This window comes from Puma concolor, unplaced genomic scaffold, assembly GCF_028749965.1.
Source record: "Puma concolor isolate L17-30 unplaced genomic scaffold, mPumCon1.1.hap2 unalloc_scaffold_57, whole genome shotgun sequence".
Classification (NCBI taxonomy): domain Eukaryota; kingdom Metazoa; phylum Chordata; class Mammalia; order Carnivora; family Felidae; genus Puma; species Puma concolor.
In genome coordinates, this window is record NW_028240266.1 from 217,492 (window position 1) to 236,109 (window position 18,618).

Here is an 18,618-nt window from a genome sequence, read left to right on the forward strand (position 1 = left end):
AGTAAAAAGGATTGTACTGTTGAGCACCAAGGTGATTAATTTGATGATGCACATAAAATGTCTTCATTGGGAGTTTTCTGAAATTATTGTCCATAGCAAGAAAACTCTTGAGCTGACTTGACAAAGAAGCCAGAATTGAAGTAACCACATGTTGTTAAGTATCTTTTTAGGTACAGAATTTTTATCCTTGGGTTCAAATCACGCATGTTTGGGCTTTCTCCTTCAGAGACATGGGATCAACACAGGTGTCACTTACAACAGTTGAGAGCATCCTCATGATGACCCTTGAATTTGGAAACACTGTAAGTTGATTTTTCTTATGTGTATTTTCACTTAGTTGTTGATTTAGATTTGTTTTATTGTTTTCTTAAGTCAGATTTATTGAGGTATAAAATTTACTCTTTTTAAGCGTACAGTTTGATGAGTTTTGACAAACGTGTAGTTATGTAAGCACCACCACATTTGAGACGTAGACCATTTCTGTCACCCCAAAAGGCCCCTATGTGCCTTTGCAGCCAATCCCCTTTTGTCACCACCAGCCCTGGCAACCACCAACCTAATTTTTGTCCCTATAGTTTTGCCTTCTCCACAGTGTCTTATAAATGAAATCATACAAGGGGCACCTGGGTGGCTCGGGCAGTTAAGCGTCCGACTTCAGCTCAGGTCATGATCTCGCGGTTCGTGAGTTCAAGCCCTGCATCGGACTCTGTCCTGACAGCTCAGAGCCTGGAGCCTGCTTCGGATTCTGTGTCTCCCTGTCTCTCTACCCCTTCCCCATTTGCCCTCCATCTCTCTCTCTCTCTCAAAAATAAATGAACATTAAAAAAAATAAATAAATGAAATCATACAGTATGCAGTCTTCTGTGATTGGTTCCTTTCAGCATAATCCTTTTGAGATTCATCCATGTGTTTTTTTAACTTTTTTAACGTTTATTTATTTTTGAGAAACAGCATAAGCAGGAGAGGGGGAGAGAGAGAGAGAGAGAGAGAGAGAGAGAGAGAGAGACAGACAGACACACACAGAACCCGAAGCAGGCTCCAGGCTCTGTCAGCGCAGAGCCCAATACAGGGCATGAACCTGCGGAACATGAGATCATGGCCTGAGCCAAAGTCGGTCACTTATCTGACTGAGCCACCCAGGCACCCCAGAGACTCATCCATGTGTTTGCACATGTCAGTAGTTCATTTCCTTTTTATTGCCGAGTAGTATTGCAGTTGTGAGGATATACCAGTTTGTTTATGCGTTCATCAGTTAATGGGCATTTGAGTTGTTTCTAGCTTTTTGGCCTTTATGAATAAAGTTGCTTAAAACACTTACATGCAGGTCTTCGTATGAGCATATGTTTTCATTGGGGGAGGGGGGGAGGGGGTAAAATACCTAATGGCAGGATTGCTACATCATATGCTAAGTGTATATTTAACTGTTTAAGAAACTGCTTACCTGTTTTCTAAAGTGGATGTACCATTTTGCATTCCAGCCTGCAGTATATGAGATCTTGTATCTATCCTTTCTTCTAATGTCTTGATCTATTTTTCATAAGGTGAATGTTGGCCTTAAAATTGAGTTGGGAAGTATTCCCCTCTCTTCAATTCTCTAGTACAGTTTGTGCAGAATTGGCATTATGTTTTCCTTAAATGTTTGCTAGAATTCACCAGTGAAGCCATGTGGGCTTGAAGCTTTCTTTGTGAGAAAGTGTTAAACTACAGATTTTATTTTTGTAATAGTGCTACTTAAATTACATACTTATTTTTTGGAGTAGTTCATGTCTTTCGGGGAATCTATTTCATCTTGAAGTTATTGACATAAAGTATTTTATAATGTTCCCTTATTATCCTTTTAGTATCTGTAGAATTGTAATGATGTCATTCCTCTCATTTTTGATATTGATAATTTGTGTCTTCTCTTGTCTTTTCTTGATAAATCTGGCCAGAAGTTTATCAGTTTTACTTATCTTCTCTAAAAAGTGCCTTTTCATTACACTGACTTCTCTATTTTTGTTTTCCTTTTTAAAAATTTCTGCTTTGATCTTCATCATTCCATTTTCTCTCCTTACTCAGTGATGAATTTCCTTTTCTTTTTCTAGTTTCTTCAAAGTGGACACTGGGGGGGGGGGGGCGCCTGGGTGGCGCAGTCGGTTAAGCGTCCGACTTCAGCCAGGTCACGATCTCGCGGTCCGTGAGTTTGAGCCCCGCGTCGGGCTCTGCGCTGATGGCTCGGAGCCTGGAGCCTGTTTCCGATTCTGTGTCTCCCTCTCTCTGCCCCTCCCCCGTTCATGCTCTGTCTCTCTCTGTCCCAAAAATAATAAATAAACGTTAAAAAAAAAAAAAACTTAAAAAAAAAATTGGACACTGGGGAAGATGAATACTATATGAGCAACATCCCACATGTTGACATGTGTTTTCAGTTTCAGTCGGTACAAAATCGTTTTTAATATCCATTTTGACTTATTTGACCAATAGGGTTCCTTAGGAGTGTGTTGGTTAGTTTCTAAATATTTGGAGATTTTACAGATCTGTTAATTTGTTATTTAATTCCATTGTGGTCACAGAACAATATGTTGGATGACTGAAATCCTTTTAAATTTATTGAGGCTTGTTTTATAGCCAATGAATTCTGGTAATAGATGAGAATATGGTCTATTTTGATAAATATTATGTGCCCACTTGAAAAAAAATATGTAGTCTGCTGATTTGGTGTGGAGTATTCTATAAATGTCAACTAGGTCAAGTAGGTTGGTAGTATTTTTCAAGTCTGATGTATCATTACTCATTTTCTATATATTTTTTCTGTCAATTATTGAGAGAGGGATATTGAAATCTCCAACTATAATTGTGTACTTTTGTGTCTCTCTTTCCTATTCTCCTTAATATATTTGGAAGTTCTATTATCAGATACATAAATTTTTAAGTTATGTCTTTTCTATTAGTTGACATTTCTATCACAATGGAATAACCTCATTTATCCCTGGTAATATCTTCGCTTTGAAATTGACTTTGTCCTATAGTAAATATAGCCACTCAAGGTTTCGTTTGATTAGTGTTAGCAAAGCATAATTTCTTCCATATTTTTAACCTACTTATATCTTTGTATTGAAGATGAATCTTATAGACAGCATATAGTTGGCTTTTGCTTTTTTATCCAGTATGACAACTCTATCTTTTAATTAGGTGATTGCACCATTTATAGTTAATGTAATTATTTATAGGATTACATTTAAAGCTACTGTCTACTCTTTCTATGTATCCCATCTGTTCTTTGTTTCTTTTCTTTTTCTTTTTCTTCCTGCTCTTCGGTTGATTTAGTACGTTTTATTATTTTTTGGTGGGGGGATAAATAGTTACAACTCAGGTTTTGTTATTTTAGTAGCTGTTTAATGGTTTGTAGTGTTCATGTTTAACTTATCACAGTTTATCTTCAAATGATATGATATGATTTCATGAATAGTATAAGAACCTTACAATAAATAGTGTACTTCCATTGTTCCCCTCCTGACCTTTGTGCTATTGTTTTCATACGTTTTACTTTTAGCACACCATATTATTTTTTTTGTTTAAATAGTCAATTATCTTTTTTTATTTTTTATTTTTGAGAGAGACAGAGTGCAAGTGGGGGAGGGGCAGAGAGAGAGGGAGACACAGAATCTGAAGCAGGCTCCAGGCTCTGAGCTGTAGACACAGAGCCTGATGTGGGGCCTGAAATCACAGACTATGAGATCATGACCTGAGCTGAAGTCAGATGCTTAACTGACTGAGCCACCTGGGTGCCCCTCAATTATCTCTTTTATTGAAGTATATATAGATCATGTAATATTAAATTAGTTTCAGGTGTACAACACAGTGATCTTTTATATACATTATGAAATGCTCACAACACAGTGATCAATTATATACATTATGAAATGCTCACCACAATAAGTATATTACAGTATTATTGACGATATTCCCTATGCTGTACTTTTCATCTGGTGACTTATTTATTTTATAACTGCAAGTTTGTACCTCTTAACCCTTTTCACTCATTTTGTCCATATCCCTAGTTTGTTCTCCATATTTACAAGTGTTTTCTCTTTTTTGTTGTTGTTTATTCATTCATTTGGTTTTTTGTTTATTTTTTATTTTTTACCTTGTTTTATATTTTATTTTTTATTTATTTATTTTTTTAATATATGAAATTTATTGTCAAATTGGTTTCCATACAACACCCAGTGCTCATCCCAAAAGGTGCCCTCCTCAATACCCATCACCCACCCTCCCCTCCCTCCCACCCCCCATCAACCCTCAGTTTGTTCTCAGTTTTTAACAGTCTCTTATGCTTTGGCTCTCTCCCACTCTAACCTCTTTTTTTTTTTTTCCTTCCCCTCCTCCATGGGTTTCTGTTAAGTTTCTCAGGATCCACATAAGAGTGAAATCATATGGTATCTGTCTTTCTCTGTATGGCTTATTTCACTTAGCATCACACTCTCCAGTTCCATCCACGTTGCTACAAAAGGCCATATTTCATTTTTTCTCATTGCCACGTAGTATTCCATTGTGTATATAAACCACAATTTCTTTATCCATTCATCAGTTGATGGACATTTAGGCTCTTTCCATCATTTGGCTATTGTTGAGAGTGCTGCTATAAACATTGGGGTACAAGTGCCCCTATGCATCAGTACTCCTGTATCCCTTGGATAAATTCCTAGCAGTGCTATTGCTGGGTCATAGGGTAGGTCTATTTTTAATTTTCTGAGGAACCTCCACACTGCTTTCCAGAGCAGCTGCACCAATTTGCATTCCCACCAACAGTGCAAGAGGGTTCCCGTTTCTCCACATCCTCTCCAGCATCTACAGTCTCCCGATTTGTTCATTTTGGCCACTCTGACTGGCGTGAGGTGATATCTGAGTGTGGTTTTGATTTGTATTTCCCTGATAAGGAGCGACGTTGAACATCTTTTCATGTGCCTGTTGGCCATCCGGATGTCTTCTTTAGAGAAGTGTCTATTCATGTTTTCTGCCCATTTCTTCACTGGGTTATTTGCTTTTCGGGTGTGGAGTTTGGTGAGCTCTTTATAGATTTTGGATACTAGCCCTTTGTCCGATATGTCATTTGCAAATATCTTTTCCCATTCCGTTGGTTGCCTTTTAGTTTTGTTGGTTGTTTCCTTTGCTGTGCAGAAGCTTTTTATCTTCATAAGGTCCCAGTAATTCACTTTTGCTTTTAATTCCCTTGCCTTTGGGGATGTGTCGAGTAAGAGATTGCTACGGCTGAGGTCAGAGAGGTCTTTTCCTGCTTTCTCCTCTAAGGTTTTGATGGTTTCCTGTCTCCCATTCAGGTCCTTTATCCATTTTAAGTTTATTTTTGTGAATGGTGTGAGAAAGTGGTCTAGTTTCATTCTTCTGCATGTTGCTGTCCAGTTCTCCCAGCACCATTTGTTAAAGAGACTGTCTTTTTTCCATTGGATGTTCTTTCCTGCTTTGTCAAAGATGAGTTGGCCATACGTTTGTGGGTCTAGTTCTGGGGTTTCTATTCTATTCCATTGGTCTATGTGTCTGTTTTTGTGCCAATACCATGCTGTCTTGATGATGACAGCTTTGTAGTAGAGGCTAAAGTCTGGGATTGTGGTGCCTCCTGCTTTGGTCTTCTTCTTCAAAATTACTTTGGCTATTCGGGGCCTTTTGTGGTTCCATATGAATTTTAGGATTGCTTGTTCTAGTTTCGAGAAGAATGCTGGTGCAATTTTGATTGGGATTGCATTGAATGTGTAGATAGCTTTGGGTAGTATGGACATTTTGACAATATTTATTCTTCCAATCCATGAGCAGGGAATGTCTTTCCATTTCTTTAAATCTTCAATTACCTTCATAAGTTTCCTATAGTTTTCAGCATGCAGATCTTTTACATCTTTGGTTAGATTTATTCCTAGGTATTTTATGCTTCTTGCTGCAATTGTGAATGGGATCAGTTTCTTTATTTGTCTCTCTGTTGCTTCATTGTTAGTGTATAAGAATGCAACTGATTTCTGTACATTGATTTTGTATCCTGCAACTTTGCTGAATTCATGTATCAGTTCTAGCAGACTTTGGTGGAGTCTATCGGATTTTCCATGTATAATATCATGTCATCTGCAAAAAGCGAAAGCTTGACTTCATCTTTGCCAATTTTGATGCCTTTGATTTCCTTTTGTTGTCTGATTGCTGATGCTAGAACTTCCAGCACTATGTTAAACAACAGCGGTGAGAGTGGGCATCCCTGTCGTGTTCCTGATCTCAGGGAAAAAGCTCTAGTTTTTCCCCGTTGAGGATGATGTTAGCTGTGGGCTTTTCATAAATGGCTTTTATGATCTTTAAGTATGTTCCTTCCATCCCGACTGTCTCAAGGGTTTTTATTAAAAAAGGGTGCTGGATTTTGTCAAAGGCCTTTTCTGCATCGATTGACAGGATCATATGGTTCTTCTCTTTTTTTTTTTTTGTTAATGTGATGTATCGCGTTGATTGATTTGCGAGTGTTGAACCAGCCCTGCACCCCAGGAATGAATCCCACTTGGTCATGGTGAATAATTCTTTTTATATGCCGTTGAATTCGATTTGCCAGTATCTTATTGAGAATTTTTGCATCCATATTCATCAGGGATATTGGCCTGTAGTTCTCTTTTTTTACTGGGTCTCTGTCTGGTTTAGGAATCAAAGTAATACTGGCTTCATAGAATGAGTCTGGAAGTTTTCCTTCCCCTTCTATTTTTTGGAATAGCTTGAGAAGGATAGGTATTATCTCTGCTTTAAACGTCTGGTAGAACTCCCCTGGGAAGCCGTCTGGTCCTGGACTCTTATTTGTTGGGAGATTTTTGATAACCGATTCAATTTCTTTGCTGGTTATGGGTCTGCTCAAGCTTTCTATTTCCTCCTGATTGAGTTTTGGAAGAGTGTGGGTGTTTAGGAATTTGTCCATTTCTTCCAGGTTGCCCAATTTGTTGGCATATAATTTTTCATAGTATTCCCTGATAATTGTTTGTATCTCTGAGGGATTGGTTGTAATAATTCCATTTTCATTCATGATTTTATCTATTTGGGTCATCTCCCTTTTCTTTTTGAGAAGCCTGGCTAGAGGTTTGTCAATTTTGTTTATTTTTTCAAAAAACCAACTCTTGGTTTCGTTGATCTGCTCTACAGTTTTTTTAGACTCTCTATTGTTTATTTCTGCTCTGATCTTTATTATTTCTCTTCTTCTGCTGGGTTTAGGCTGCCTTTGCTGTTCTGCTTCTATTTCCTTTAGGTGTGCTGTTAGATTATGTATTTGGGATTTTTCTTGTTTCTTGAGATAGGCCTGGATTGCAATGTATTTTCCTCTCAGGACTGCCTTCGCTGCGTCCCAAAGCGTTTGGATTGTTGTATTTTCATTTTCGCTTGTTTCCATATATTTTTTACTTTCTTCTCTAATTGCCTGGCTGACCCACACATTCTTTAGTAGGGTGTTCTTTAACCTCCATGCTTTTGGAGGTTTTCCAGACTTTTTCCTGTGGTTGATTTCAAGCTTCATAGCATTGTGGTCTGAAAGTATGCATGGTATAATTTCAATTCTTGTAAACTTATGAAGGGCTGTTTTGTGACCCAGTATATGATCTATCTTGGAGAATGTTGCATGTGCACTCGAGAAGAAAGTATATTCTGTTGCTTTGGGATGCAGAGTTCTAAATATATCTGTCAAGTCCATCTGATCCAATGTCTCATTCAGGGCCCTTGTTTCTTTATTGACCGTGTGTCTAGATGATCTATCCATTTCTGTAAGTGGAGTGTTAAAGTTCCCTGCAGTTACCACATTCTTATCAATAAGGTTGCTTATGTTTGTGAGTAATTGTTTTATACATTTGGGGGCTCCGGTATTCGGCGCATAGACATTTATAATTGTTAGCTCTTCCTGATGGATAGACCCTGTAATTATTATATAATGCCCTTCTTCATATCTTGTTACAGCCTTTAATTTAAAGTCTAGTTTGTCTGATACAAGTATGGCTACTCCAGCTTTCTTTTGGCTTCCAGTAGCATGATAAATAGTTCTCCATCCCCTCACTCTCAATCTAAAGGTGTCCTCAGGTCTAAAATGAGTCTCTTGTAGACAGCAAATAGATGGGTCTTGTTTTTTTATCCATTCTGATACCCTATGTCTTTTGGTTGGCGCATTTAATCCATTTACATTCAGTGTTATTATAGAAAGATACGGGTTTAGAGTCATTGTGATGTCTGTATGTTTTATGCTTGTAGCGATGTCTCTGGTACTTTGTCTCACAGGGTCCCCCTTAGGATCTCTTGTAGGGCTGGTTTAGTGGTGACAAATTCCTTCAGTTTTTGTTTGTTTGGGAAGACCTTTATCTCTCCTTCTATTCTAAATGACAGACTTGCTGGATAAAGGATTCTCGGCTGCATACTTTTTCTGTTTAGCACACTGAAGATCTCGTGCCAATTCTTTCTGGCCTGCCAAGTTTCAAAAGAGAGATCAGTCACGAGTCTTATAGGTCTCCCTTTATATGTGAGGGCACGTTTATCCCTTGCTGCTTTCAGAATTTTCTCTTTATCCTTGTATTTTGCCAGTTTCACTATGATATGTCGTGCAGAAGATCGATTCAAGTTACGTCTGAAGGGAGTTCTCTGTGCCTCTTGGATTTCAATGCCTTTTTCCTTCCCCAGTTCAGGGAAGTTCTCAGTTATAATTTCTTCAAGTACCCCTTCAGCACCTTTCCCTCTCTCTTCCTCCTCTGGGATACCAATTATGCGTATATTATTTCTTTTTAGTGTATCGCTCAGTTCTCTAATTTTCCCCTCATACTCCTGGATTTTTTTATCTCTCTTTCTCTCAGCTTCCTCTTTTTCCATAACTTTATCCTCTAGTTCACCTATTCTCTCCTCTGCCTCTTCAATCCGAGCTGTCGTCGTTTCCATTTTGTTTTGCATTTCGTTTAAAGCGCTTTTCAGCTCCTCGTGACTGTTCCTTAGTCCCTTGATCTCTGTAGCAAGAGATTCTCTGCTGTCCTCCATACTGTTTGCAAGCCCAGCGATTAATTTTATGACTATTATTCTAAATTCACTTTCTGTTATATTATTTAAATCCTTTTTGATCAGTTCATTAGCTGTTGTTATTTCCTGGAGATGCTTCTGAGGGGAATTCTTCCGCTTGGTCATTTTGGGTAGTCCCTGGAGTGGTGAGGACCTGCAGGGCGCTTCCCCTGTGCTGTGGTGTATAACTGGAGTTGGTGGGCGGGGCCGCAGTCCGACCTGATGTCTGCCCCCAGCCCACCGCTGGGGCCACAGTCAGACTGGTGTGTGCCTTCTCCTCTCCTAGGGGCGGGATTCACTGTAGGGTGGCGTGGCCCATCTGGGCTACTTGCACACTGCCAGGCTTGTGATGCTGGGGATCTGGCGTATTAGCTGGGGTGGGTAGGCAACGTGGGTAGGCGTATTAGCTGGGGTGGGCAGGAGGGGCAGGCTTAGCTCGCTTCTCCTTAGGTGATCCACTTCAGGAGGGGCCCCTCTTCTGTGGGCCTCTCATCTGCGCTTGGCTCCGGAGACTCCGTTCTGCTAATCCTCTGGCGGCTTTCTGGGTTATTTAGGCAGGTGTAGGTGGAATCTAAGTGATTAGGTCCCAAGTTTAAATGTCAAATCTTTCCAAAGAAATTGGAAACTGCCCAACCGCAGGAGAAGAGCCTAGACGAGGTTGAGAGTGTGGGGAAAAAGTTCCTGAGAGTGAACAAGGTCATCAAGGGCCCAAAGGGCATACGGAAAAGGCACTTAAAAGAACTGAGACGTCAGAACATCCAGAGGAAACAGAACGCCCAGCCGTCTGTGGAGAACATGGCCAAGGAAAGAAGGCTCAGGAGACCATCCCCAGGGGAGCTTCACGTGGCGCACAGGCCCAGCAAATTAATGGGAAGCTCCTTCAATACAGAGCCTTCGTTCGTAGAGGAGCACAAGGCAGCGGTCTCTTCTTTCCTGAAGCAATACTCTTTGGGCAGGCCTTCTGCCACCCCCGCTCCAAAATCCCCACCTGACGTGAAAAAAAAAATCAAAAGACTTCATGTACAGCGTTTTTGTTTTAGAAGATGCAAATGCTAGAGTTAGAAATATGAAGGCTTTCGGGCCAGCCTCACACCCCAGAAAAACACACCGCTTCCATAAAAGTCGCTCCCATGTGGTCCACAGAACACCCTAGGCCAAACTGAATCGAAAGTCCAGAAAGGAAAGTTCACTCAGTAATAGACAGCTGCTTGCAAAGAGGCCTCCATCCTCTGCAGTCAGGAGCCTCATAAATTCCCCTTCACGAGAGGATTTTTCATCTCCGGGAGAACTGAGTCCTCAGAAAAATCCTTTTCCAGAATTATTTGCTCCTTCAGGAACTTACAGAGAAAACACTACTGCAGAGAACGCTACTGCCCAAAATGTTTCTGACGAAAATATTTCTACAGGAAACACTACTGTGCCAGCACAAACCCTCCCTGAATTCACAAACCGTAAGAATCTTTCCACTGCTAATTCTACTGTTACTGCAGACAACTCTATGCCGACCGTTAAACAAACCAATGATACACAATGGGAATACCACAATGCGGGCACTGGCTTGCCCCCAAAAGCCACAGGCTTCACTGTGTCAAAGGTGATCTGTTTGAAATTCCGTTAAACCAGCAGCTACAGTCCCTCATCCCCAACAATGACGTGAGAAGCCTCATTTCTCATGTTATCCGGACTTTGAAAATGGACTGCTCCGAGACCCACATGCAGCTGGCCTGTGCCAAGCTCATCTCCAGAACAGGCCTCCTGATGAAGCTTCTCAGCGAGCAGCAAGAAGTAAAGGTGTCCAAGGCAGAGTGGGATACGGACCAATGGGAAAATGAGAACTATATCAGTGAGAGCACAGAAGTCCAGAGTGAACAGAGAGGGCAGGAGTCAAGGGAGGTGAGGATAAATCCCAAAATGTGGGGTCTCGACATTTAGGTGGTTTAGGACATGGACCCAAGCACAAGGACCAGGGGCTCCTAGTCCGGGTCTTGTCTTGGCCACATAATTTTGGCTAAGGCAGTGATCTGCCACTTTGCTCATTTAGGAAACAGTGCCGCTGTTCCCAGAGTAGACAAAAAGAGGACCTAACATACAAGATACATAAATTCTTGAAGAAAATGCTAATGATTAAGATTACATATCACATTAGATTTGGTATATTCCTTAAGAACCTATAAGCGATTCATCGGAAAGAATGGGGTTTTAGAGTCGTTAAAGAATAGTTAACTTTCATCCTATCTCTGTTTTCTAAAAACATTGTTCTTTCCCTTTTTTTAGCTCACAAAAGAAGTTCCAGGCTATGGCTATAACAACAAACTCATCTTGGCAATATCTGTGACTGTAGTAGTGATGATTTTGATCATAGTTTTCTGTCTCATTGAGGTAAGGACAACAATTAATTCAGATTCCCAGACTATATTCCTTCTTTTTAATAGATTCAGAACCCACAAACTGAAAATCAAAGCCACTTTCCCACCTATCACGACCTGATATCCCTCTTCAGTCTGGAGGAAGGAGATAGGCTTTGTCCTTTCATTGCAAAGTATATTCCAGGGATTTTAAAAGGAACCCCACTGCCGGGAGACATCTGTGGATTGTAACCAAGATAACAAGCCATTAGCTTGTTCTGAGACATTAGGTCTAAGAAGGCCACAGTTGACACGATAGTAAAATTTCTTCAACTCAAAAAAATTATGTCGATTCGATGCACTCACCAGTCATCCTCCTCCTACCACTGATTTCTTTCCTCGTTGGCTAAAATGGTGAGAGAGAAATAGTCTTCACCTTCATGGAGCTATCAGTCATCTCGGAAGAAAGGGCATGGCTTAGAGATAAAAGTGTCATCTTGTTGATTAATTAGATGTACCTACAGCTCTCTCCTCCACTTCGCAAGGCATTGTGTAGACAGGTTCAGTTAAAACCCTGCAGCTAAAATCCTGCATCAGGCTACTCAAAGCTTGTCATAATTACAGTTGCCTATTCCTGGAGCTTGCCTGTTTACCTTTTATTCAATTATGTATGAATTGAATATATATTCAATATATTTATTCAAATATACATATGCTTATTATATATATATGTATATGTATATATATATATATGTATATATATGTATATATATATATATATACATATATATATATTGCCATCTGTCATGGCAACCCTCCATTTCAGCCAAAGCAGCCCCCCACCATCCCCTAGTCAGACCATGCCCATTCCTACTTTTGTTGGTGACTTTGCCCACTTGAAATTCCTTTATTTCACTCTGCTGGTGGAAGTCCCATGAGCCTTCAAAAGCCAACTCGAGTTCATCTTTCTTCACAAAGCCTTCCCCGAATACTGTAATACTCCTGGACCTAGTCCTTCTGTGAGATTGTCACCATTTCTTAGGGTCTACAGTGACGCATTCCCCTCCCCTGATAACAAAAATATGCTAAACAGTTTGTTAAAAGGCAGCTCCTCAAGAGAGAAATATCAAGGTCATGGATCAGAGCAGAGATATGTAAGGCTTCCTGGTCTCTCAGACTCGAGTAAAGCCTGACTGGATGTATTAACTGCTAAGGAGAAACATGTCTGTCTTCTGGAGGGTTGGTCAGTAGTAAAGGCATAGAAATGGTGAGGAAGAGACCAACATGGGCAGTGCCCACCTAGCCTTGCCTAAGAGTAGAGATGGCACCTCAGGCAGCAGATGAGAGTCAGGCCCACCAGCCGGGCTGTGCCCGCGGGGCAGATGGATGGATCTAGCTACCTCAGTCCTTTCCATTAAACACTGGATTCAGCTAATTACTTTTCTTCCACTTCTCTTCTCACCAAATAGCCTTCTGATTATACTTCAGCGTGCCACAGAGGCCTGTCTCCACAGGAGGTAATGCCCAATCATGTAGACACAGATGCCCTATCTATGGAACGGATGTTTTCCTTATTGTCAAGTCTTGACCTGACATTCTGATTTTGATCAATCCTGTGACATTGGTGAGGTGATATTGCCTCCATGTAGAAAGAAGTGCGTTCTCTCTTGATGAGATCAGGGTCTGATTTCTCAGCCTAAGAGCCTAGGAACTAGCGTGGGGTCAGCTTACCATGACCTCTGGGAAGAGAAATCATTGGCCATTGTCCAGTCAGTACTCTGCATCTTGAGGTGGCCTGCAGCCTTTTGCTTTTGGGGAAGTTCTATAAACTCCTATTGCTGTTTTAAATTCCTATGTGGTTTAACCTTGTGTGTATATTTTTTTATGTGGTTTCATTATTTCCTCTCCCTACTTAGATGATACACTTTTTGAGGTCAGAGACCATGCAGTTTTTTTCCTGTAGTGGACAATAATGATGTTCAAAGGAAGAGATGAGGCATTGTGTCAATTTCACAAGGAGGAATAATGCAACCTAATATTTATGTGAAGTAGCCTACAGAGTCCAGCAATAGACAGATCCGTGGGTGACTAGGACTTTTGAAATGTTACCTTTTAGAGGCGCCTGGGTGGCTCAGTTGGTTAAGCGTCCTACTTTGGCTCAGGTCATAATTTCATGGTTCAGGAGTTCGAGCCCTGTGTTGGGCTCTGTGCTGACAGCTCAGAACCTGGAGCCTGCTCTGGATTCTGTGTGTGTCTCTCTCTCTCTTTGCCCCTCTCTCACTCTTACTCTCTCTCTCTGTCACTCTCAAAAATAAATAAACATTGAAATGTTACCTTTTAGTATTCAAATCAGTGGACGAAAATAAATAAATGGTAGTAGAACAACTGCTTAATTATTTGGGAGGAAAATAACAACAGATCCCTATTTCTCACCTTAAAAAAACATATTTCAGTCAATGTAAAAAAAGAGAAACAAGAACCCGCCCAAGTATTAGAAGAAAATAGAATCAATACTTTTATGATCTTGTGGTGAGAAAAAGCTTTGTGACCTGATACCACATGCAGAAACATTTGATAGATTTGATCGTCTTGTCTGATTTATGCTTGGAATAAACCAGACATCTGATTTAATCCCCACAGTCCTGTGAGGATGATATCACCATCCTTCTTTCATACATAGAAGGGGATCAGCTTAAGGCCCCTGTGGCAAAACCCAAAGCAGAACCCAGCTGTGCCTGCAGTCAGCCTGTCTCCTATCCCACGGTTCCGTCTCCTTCACGATAAAAACACTGACAAATATTTGAAACATTGAAATTCAGTGAAAGCCCTTGAAAGGATGAATATATCTCATATGAAGAGAGTTTTATAAATCAACAGGAAGAGGACAAACAATCCAGGGGATCAAGGGGGCAAGGACTACGATGAACAGGAGGGTGTGGACAGTCCGTCACCATATCTGCCTCATGGCTTATGGGACATGGGTCTTGTTAACAAGGCCTTTTCGCCTCATGGTATAAAAACAGTCTCTGATATTTTCTTCTGTACTCTTATAATATTTGTTGTGATTTATTTATTTTTAATCTGTATGGAATCTGTGTGGTGTTTTGGTACGGTCGAGGTAGGGGATCTAACTTTTTTCCCTTACGTAAAGATCCAGTTACTTTAAAATCTTTTATTGAATGGTTCATTCTTTCTTCATGGATCTAAAATACTATTTTTATCTGGACTCTATTCTATCAATCTGGTTTTCTTTTCCTGTATCAGTATCACGCTACATACTTAACTGCAGTTGCTCCGTAAGAACGTATTTTAATGTCTGCTCTGTGATCTTCTTTTTCATACAGTTTGTAGCTATGCTTGCACATTTTCTCTACCAAATGTCAGCTGGCCAGTTTTTGTTTAAAAAACTGTCTTGGGATTTGAATGGGATTGCCTTGACTTTGTAGGTTAATTTGAAGGGAACTGACATCTTTACACTATTCTGGGAAAATAGTGTCTCACATCATGTATTCGTTTCTTCTTAATGTCCTTCAGAAGAGCTTTAGTGTTTTCATCTCATAGGTCTTACCCATTCTTTGCTAAGTTTATTCCTAGGTACTTTATGCCTTTTTATTGATCATTGTAAATGGGATAATTCTTCCGTTTTTTGATTAATTATTTATGGAACATAGGAAAGTCATTGAGGTTTACATGTTGATCTCTTGATTTTCTATCTAGCCATCTTACTGAATTCTCATATTTCTTCCAATAAAATTTTAGTTGATTCTCTTGGGCCTTTTAGTTTGTCTGTAATTTCGTATGCAAATACGTCTTAGTTCTTCCTTTCCACGACTCCATTTTTTCCCAGTGCATCAGTTAGGACCTCCTCAACACCAATGAATAGAAGCAGTGATAACACACATCCTACTCTTGTCCTTGACTTTAAAACAGTGCTGCTGTTTAGGTTTCTGGTAGACACTTTTCTTTTCCTCCTCCCAAGAATTTTTATTAGGAATTATCTGTCGAATGTTATCTGAGACAGTCAGTAAAACGTATTACCAGCTGCACACAAGTTAGGTGTTATTGAAGAGTCAAAGGACTATTAAACAAATTCCTGTCCTAGGAAAAGTTATCCTCTCACTGGGTAGAGAAGACCTAAAATGCAAAGGAATGAATAAAGATTTGGAGGGAGTGGTTATTGTGATGGGTAACTGTGATCATGTTCTCTTCCAAAACAGATTCATTCTCATAGAGCAGCAGCCAAGGAAGGTAAAGAAGGAAGCTCAAGGTAAATATTAGTCTGGCAATCGTTACAGTAGAATTTTAGAACTAGATTTTCAAACTCATCTATTTCAATCCCCTTGTTTTACAGCCAGGAAATCACCAAAGGCAGAAAGAATACATATTTGGCCTAATGCTTTACCTGGATCCAGCAAAGTTAGCTGCCCAGCCAAACCCGAGTTAGAATGGGACTGGCACAGAGCACCTGCTCACTAGACCTTTAAAGAAAGATCGTGGGGGGACGGGGGTGGAAATGTTCAGACCCGTTGCTCTTGGCGGTGGGCATCGGGCCTGGCCACAGACCTTCTCAGAGGCTCTGGAGAAGGGATAGGGAGGGCCAAAAGTCGTGGGGTGAAGGGGCTAGTCTTCAAGCATGATGGAAGGTGGAATACATGAGTCCGTCTATAGAGGGAGGGGGAAACTTCCTTCTTCCTCCTTCTGGTTTTCGAGGCCCCGCTCTCCATTCCCTTTATCCAGACCCAATAGAATTTGAACTGGGAGAGACCTTAGATAATCATTTATCTCTTCCTTTTATAATAATGAGATGGAGAAGGAGAAAAGGAAGATGTCTTGCCGGACGGTTGTATCACTAGTACCACTAGAACCAGAAAGAAGATGGTTCCTTTCCAGTTGGGCACGTCTCTGACTACACTGTTCTTGGGCTGTGAACTGCATTTTATGTCACAACTCAGTGCACACATACCGTATAGACATAAGTCCCTTCTAAAACAAACTTACCATACACTCTGATTCTTTCTGTTCTGTTTTTTTTTAAGTTTATTATTTATTTGGTGGGGGGGTGGTGGAGCAGAGAGAGAGAGAGAGAGAATCCCAAGCAGGTTCTACACTATCAGCACAGAGCCAGACACAGGGCTCAATGTCACAATCTGTGAGATCATCACTTGAGGCAAAATCAAGACTTGGGCTGCTCACCTGACTGAGCCACCCAGGTACCCCCTATTCCGTTTGTATGCAAAAAGAGTATTTTGTGTTTTAGCGCTAGCCGTGTGTTTTAAGGTGATTTCACGACCCACTCCCTCATCTGCCTGCAGTGTGACAGTCAGTGAGCTAGATAACTGCTGGTTGGACTCAGGCATTCACTCGGTGCGATTCATCTCGTAAGGCAAAGCAGCTAGGAAAATGGAAACACCTCCCCACCCGCCAGCAAATGATGCCTGGGAGGCTAAGCCTGGCGGGGACGGATGTAAAATGCTTCTGGAGAGAGTTAGGTGCTTCTGCCGTGTGGTCACCCAGTTTGTTGACTGCACAAGGGCACTTGGCCAAGGGCCAGAAGGGGAGCAGGGTGAAAATCCTGCCTATACTTCATGTCAAGTTACATACAAAGGTCTCCCAGGGACACTGTGGGGCCATTATGGACAGACACAGGACAATTCTGAAAGCCCAGCATGTATGGAATTATTTCTGAGATCCCAGGTCTGTGTTGATTTTGCTTGCTAATAAGACTAGAGAAATACATTGTGAGAGGCATGGAAAATGGTACGAATCACTAATTGTCTGTGTGTGTGTTTCCTTCAAGGGGCTTCTTTGGATCTCTGCTGCGTAAGAGATGCTCAAAGGAAAGTGACAGTCAGGTAAATCTGAGGAGGATAAAGTACCGTGGCTGGAGAAGGCAGGGGAAACGGACCTAACATTGTCCTTTCTGTTTTCTAGGAGGGCTTTTTCTGGAGAAGGCGGCCACTTTGGCTTAGGGACATGTACAGACCTCTCAATGCCACACGCAAGAAAAACATGGCACAGAAGCTACACGACAAGGATTCTTCTCATTAAGATGAGATTTTCCACATGGAACTAGGGTACGTGATTGGGGAAGATTTTCTCTAAAATGAGGCAATTATGAAGAGTTGAATTGTTCCTTTCGAGAGTCAAAGCCTTGGCATTCTTCTCCTTTTCCCAGGGAGCCTGGCAAAGCCACAGCAGAGAAGGCCACAGATTCCACTACTGAAGAGCTGGGTGACGAGAGTGAGACACTATGTGAGGTTGTCACAGAGTGAACGCCGTCCTGCCTCAGGCCACCTACAAAGTTTACTTTCCGATACTCGCTTCTCAGCATTGCTTATAAAATACTTTTTCTTCTCATATTGAAATGTATAAATCCATAACCAATTCTAGCCACGTGGTAAGGAAGTAAAACGTAAACAGTTCAGAATTTATCTACAGACAACAGGGGCCACGGGCGAGAGAAGCAGGACTGAAGCCAGAGTCCCTCGTGGTAGCCAGGATTTCCGCAAGACACAAATGGGCAAAGTAGGGTGAATGGGGCGTCTTTCCCTCATTTCCCTGATACAGTCAGTCTCTGGAAACCGGACAACGTATCTTCAAGGGGCTTAGACTATTAAGTTCATTCACAGCTTATTCTGGTGCTCTCTCCCCTGGCTCACCAAATACCAGTTACTCACAACGCGCTTGACCCCCTGCCCGTAGAGGATCATCTCTTTCTGGCCCCTCCGTGAGGTCTTTGGGGTTGCCAGAGTATTTGGATCGCTGAGCCTACCTCCACTGTCGGGCTGAGGCCTGTCTGTCTTCCCAAGAGCTCAAACTCAGACACAAAATGTGTAGCGGGAAGTAGGGTGTTCCTCAACCTTACAAGCTAGTAGACAATTCCCATTGGGTTTTTGTGTTTGTTTTCTTTAAAAAAAAAAAAAGTCCCCACCCTCAGAGAGCTAGCAGGGAGATGCTGGAGGGTTAGAGTAAAGAATGTGTGAGAGCAGTAATCACCCAGGACTGCCCTGCTCAGGCCTTTATTTCAGAAAACTTATTGGTGGGGGCACTTCCTGTTCACCTGTACCACACTAGCCTCTGCTGACCCCACTGAGGGTCGGATGCGTGCGGCTGGGCTCTCTCCAGTTCAGCCCAGCACCGCACCTACCACTGCTTTCCTACCCAGCTCGGATCAGGGCTGCACGATTCCAAGAGATAATGCAGCACAACGTGCAGAAGACGCAAACATCCCTCCACTTCTGCAGAG

General features: G+C 41.3%; 1 protein-coding gene across 1 annotated transcript in view; it reads left to right on the forward strand.

Annotated features, from left to right (window-relative positions):
* LOC147571130 (uncharacterized) overlaps window positions 1–17,474 on the forward strand; it is a 43,030-nt gene extending 25,556 nt beyond the window's left edge. The window contains 8 exon segments of the mRNA XM_086696618.1: window positions 227–296; window positions 9,607–10,023; window positions 10,025–10,613; window positions 10,616–10,920; window positions 11,302–11,406; window positions 15,590–15,639; window positions 17,170–17,224; window positions 17,304–17,474. Of these exon segments, the coding sequence (XP_086552744.1) occupies window positions 227–296; window positions 9,607–10,023; window positions 10,025–10,613; window positions 10,616–10,920; window positions 11,302–11,406; window positions 15,590–15,639; window positions 17,170–17,224; window positions 17,304–17,474 (1,762 nt within the window).
* Window positions 17,475–18,618: the final 1,144 nt, after the last annotated feature.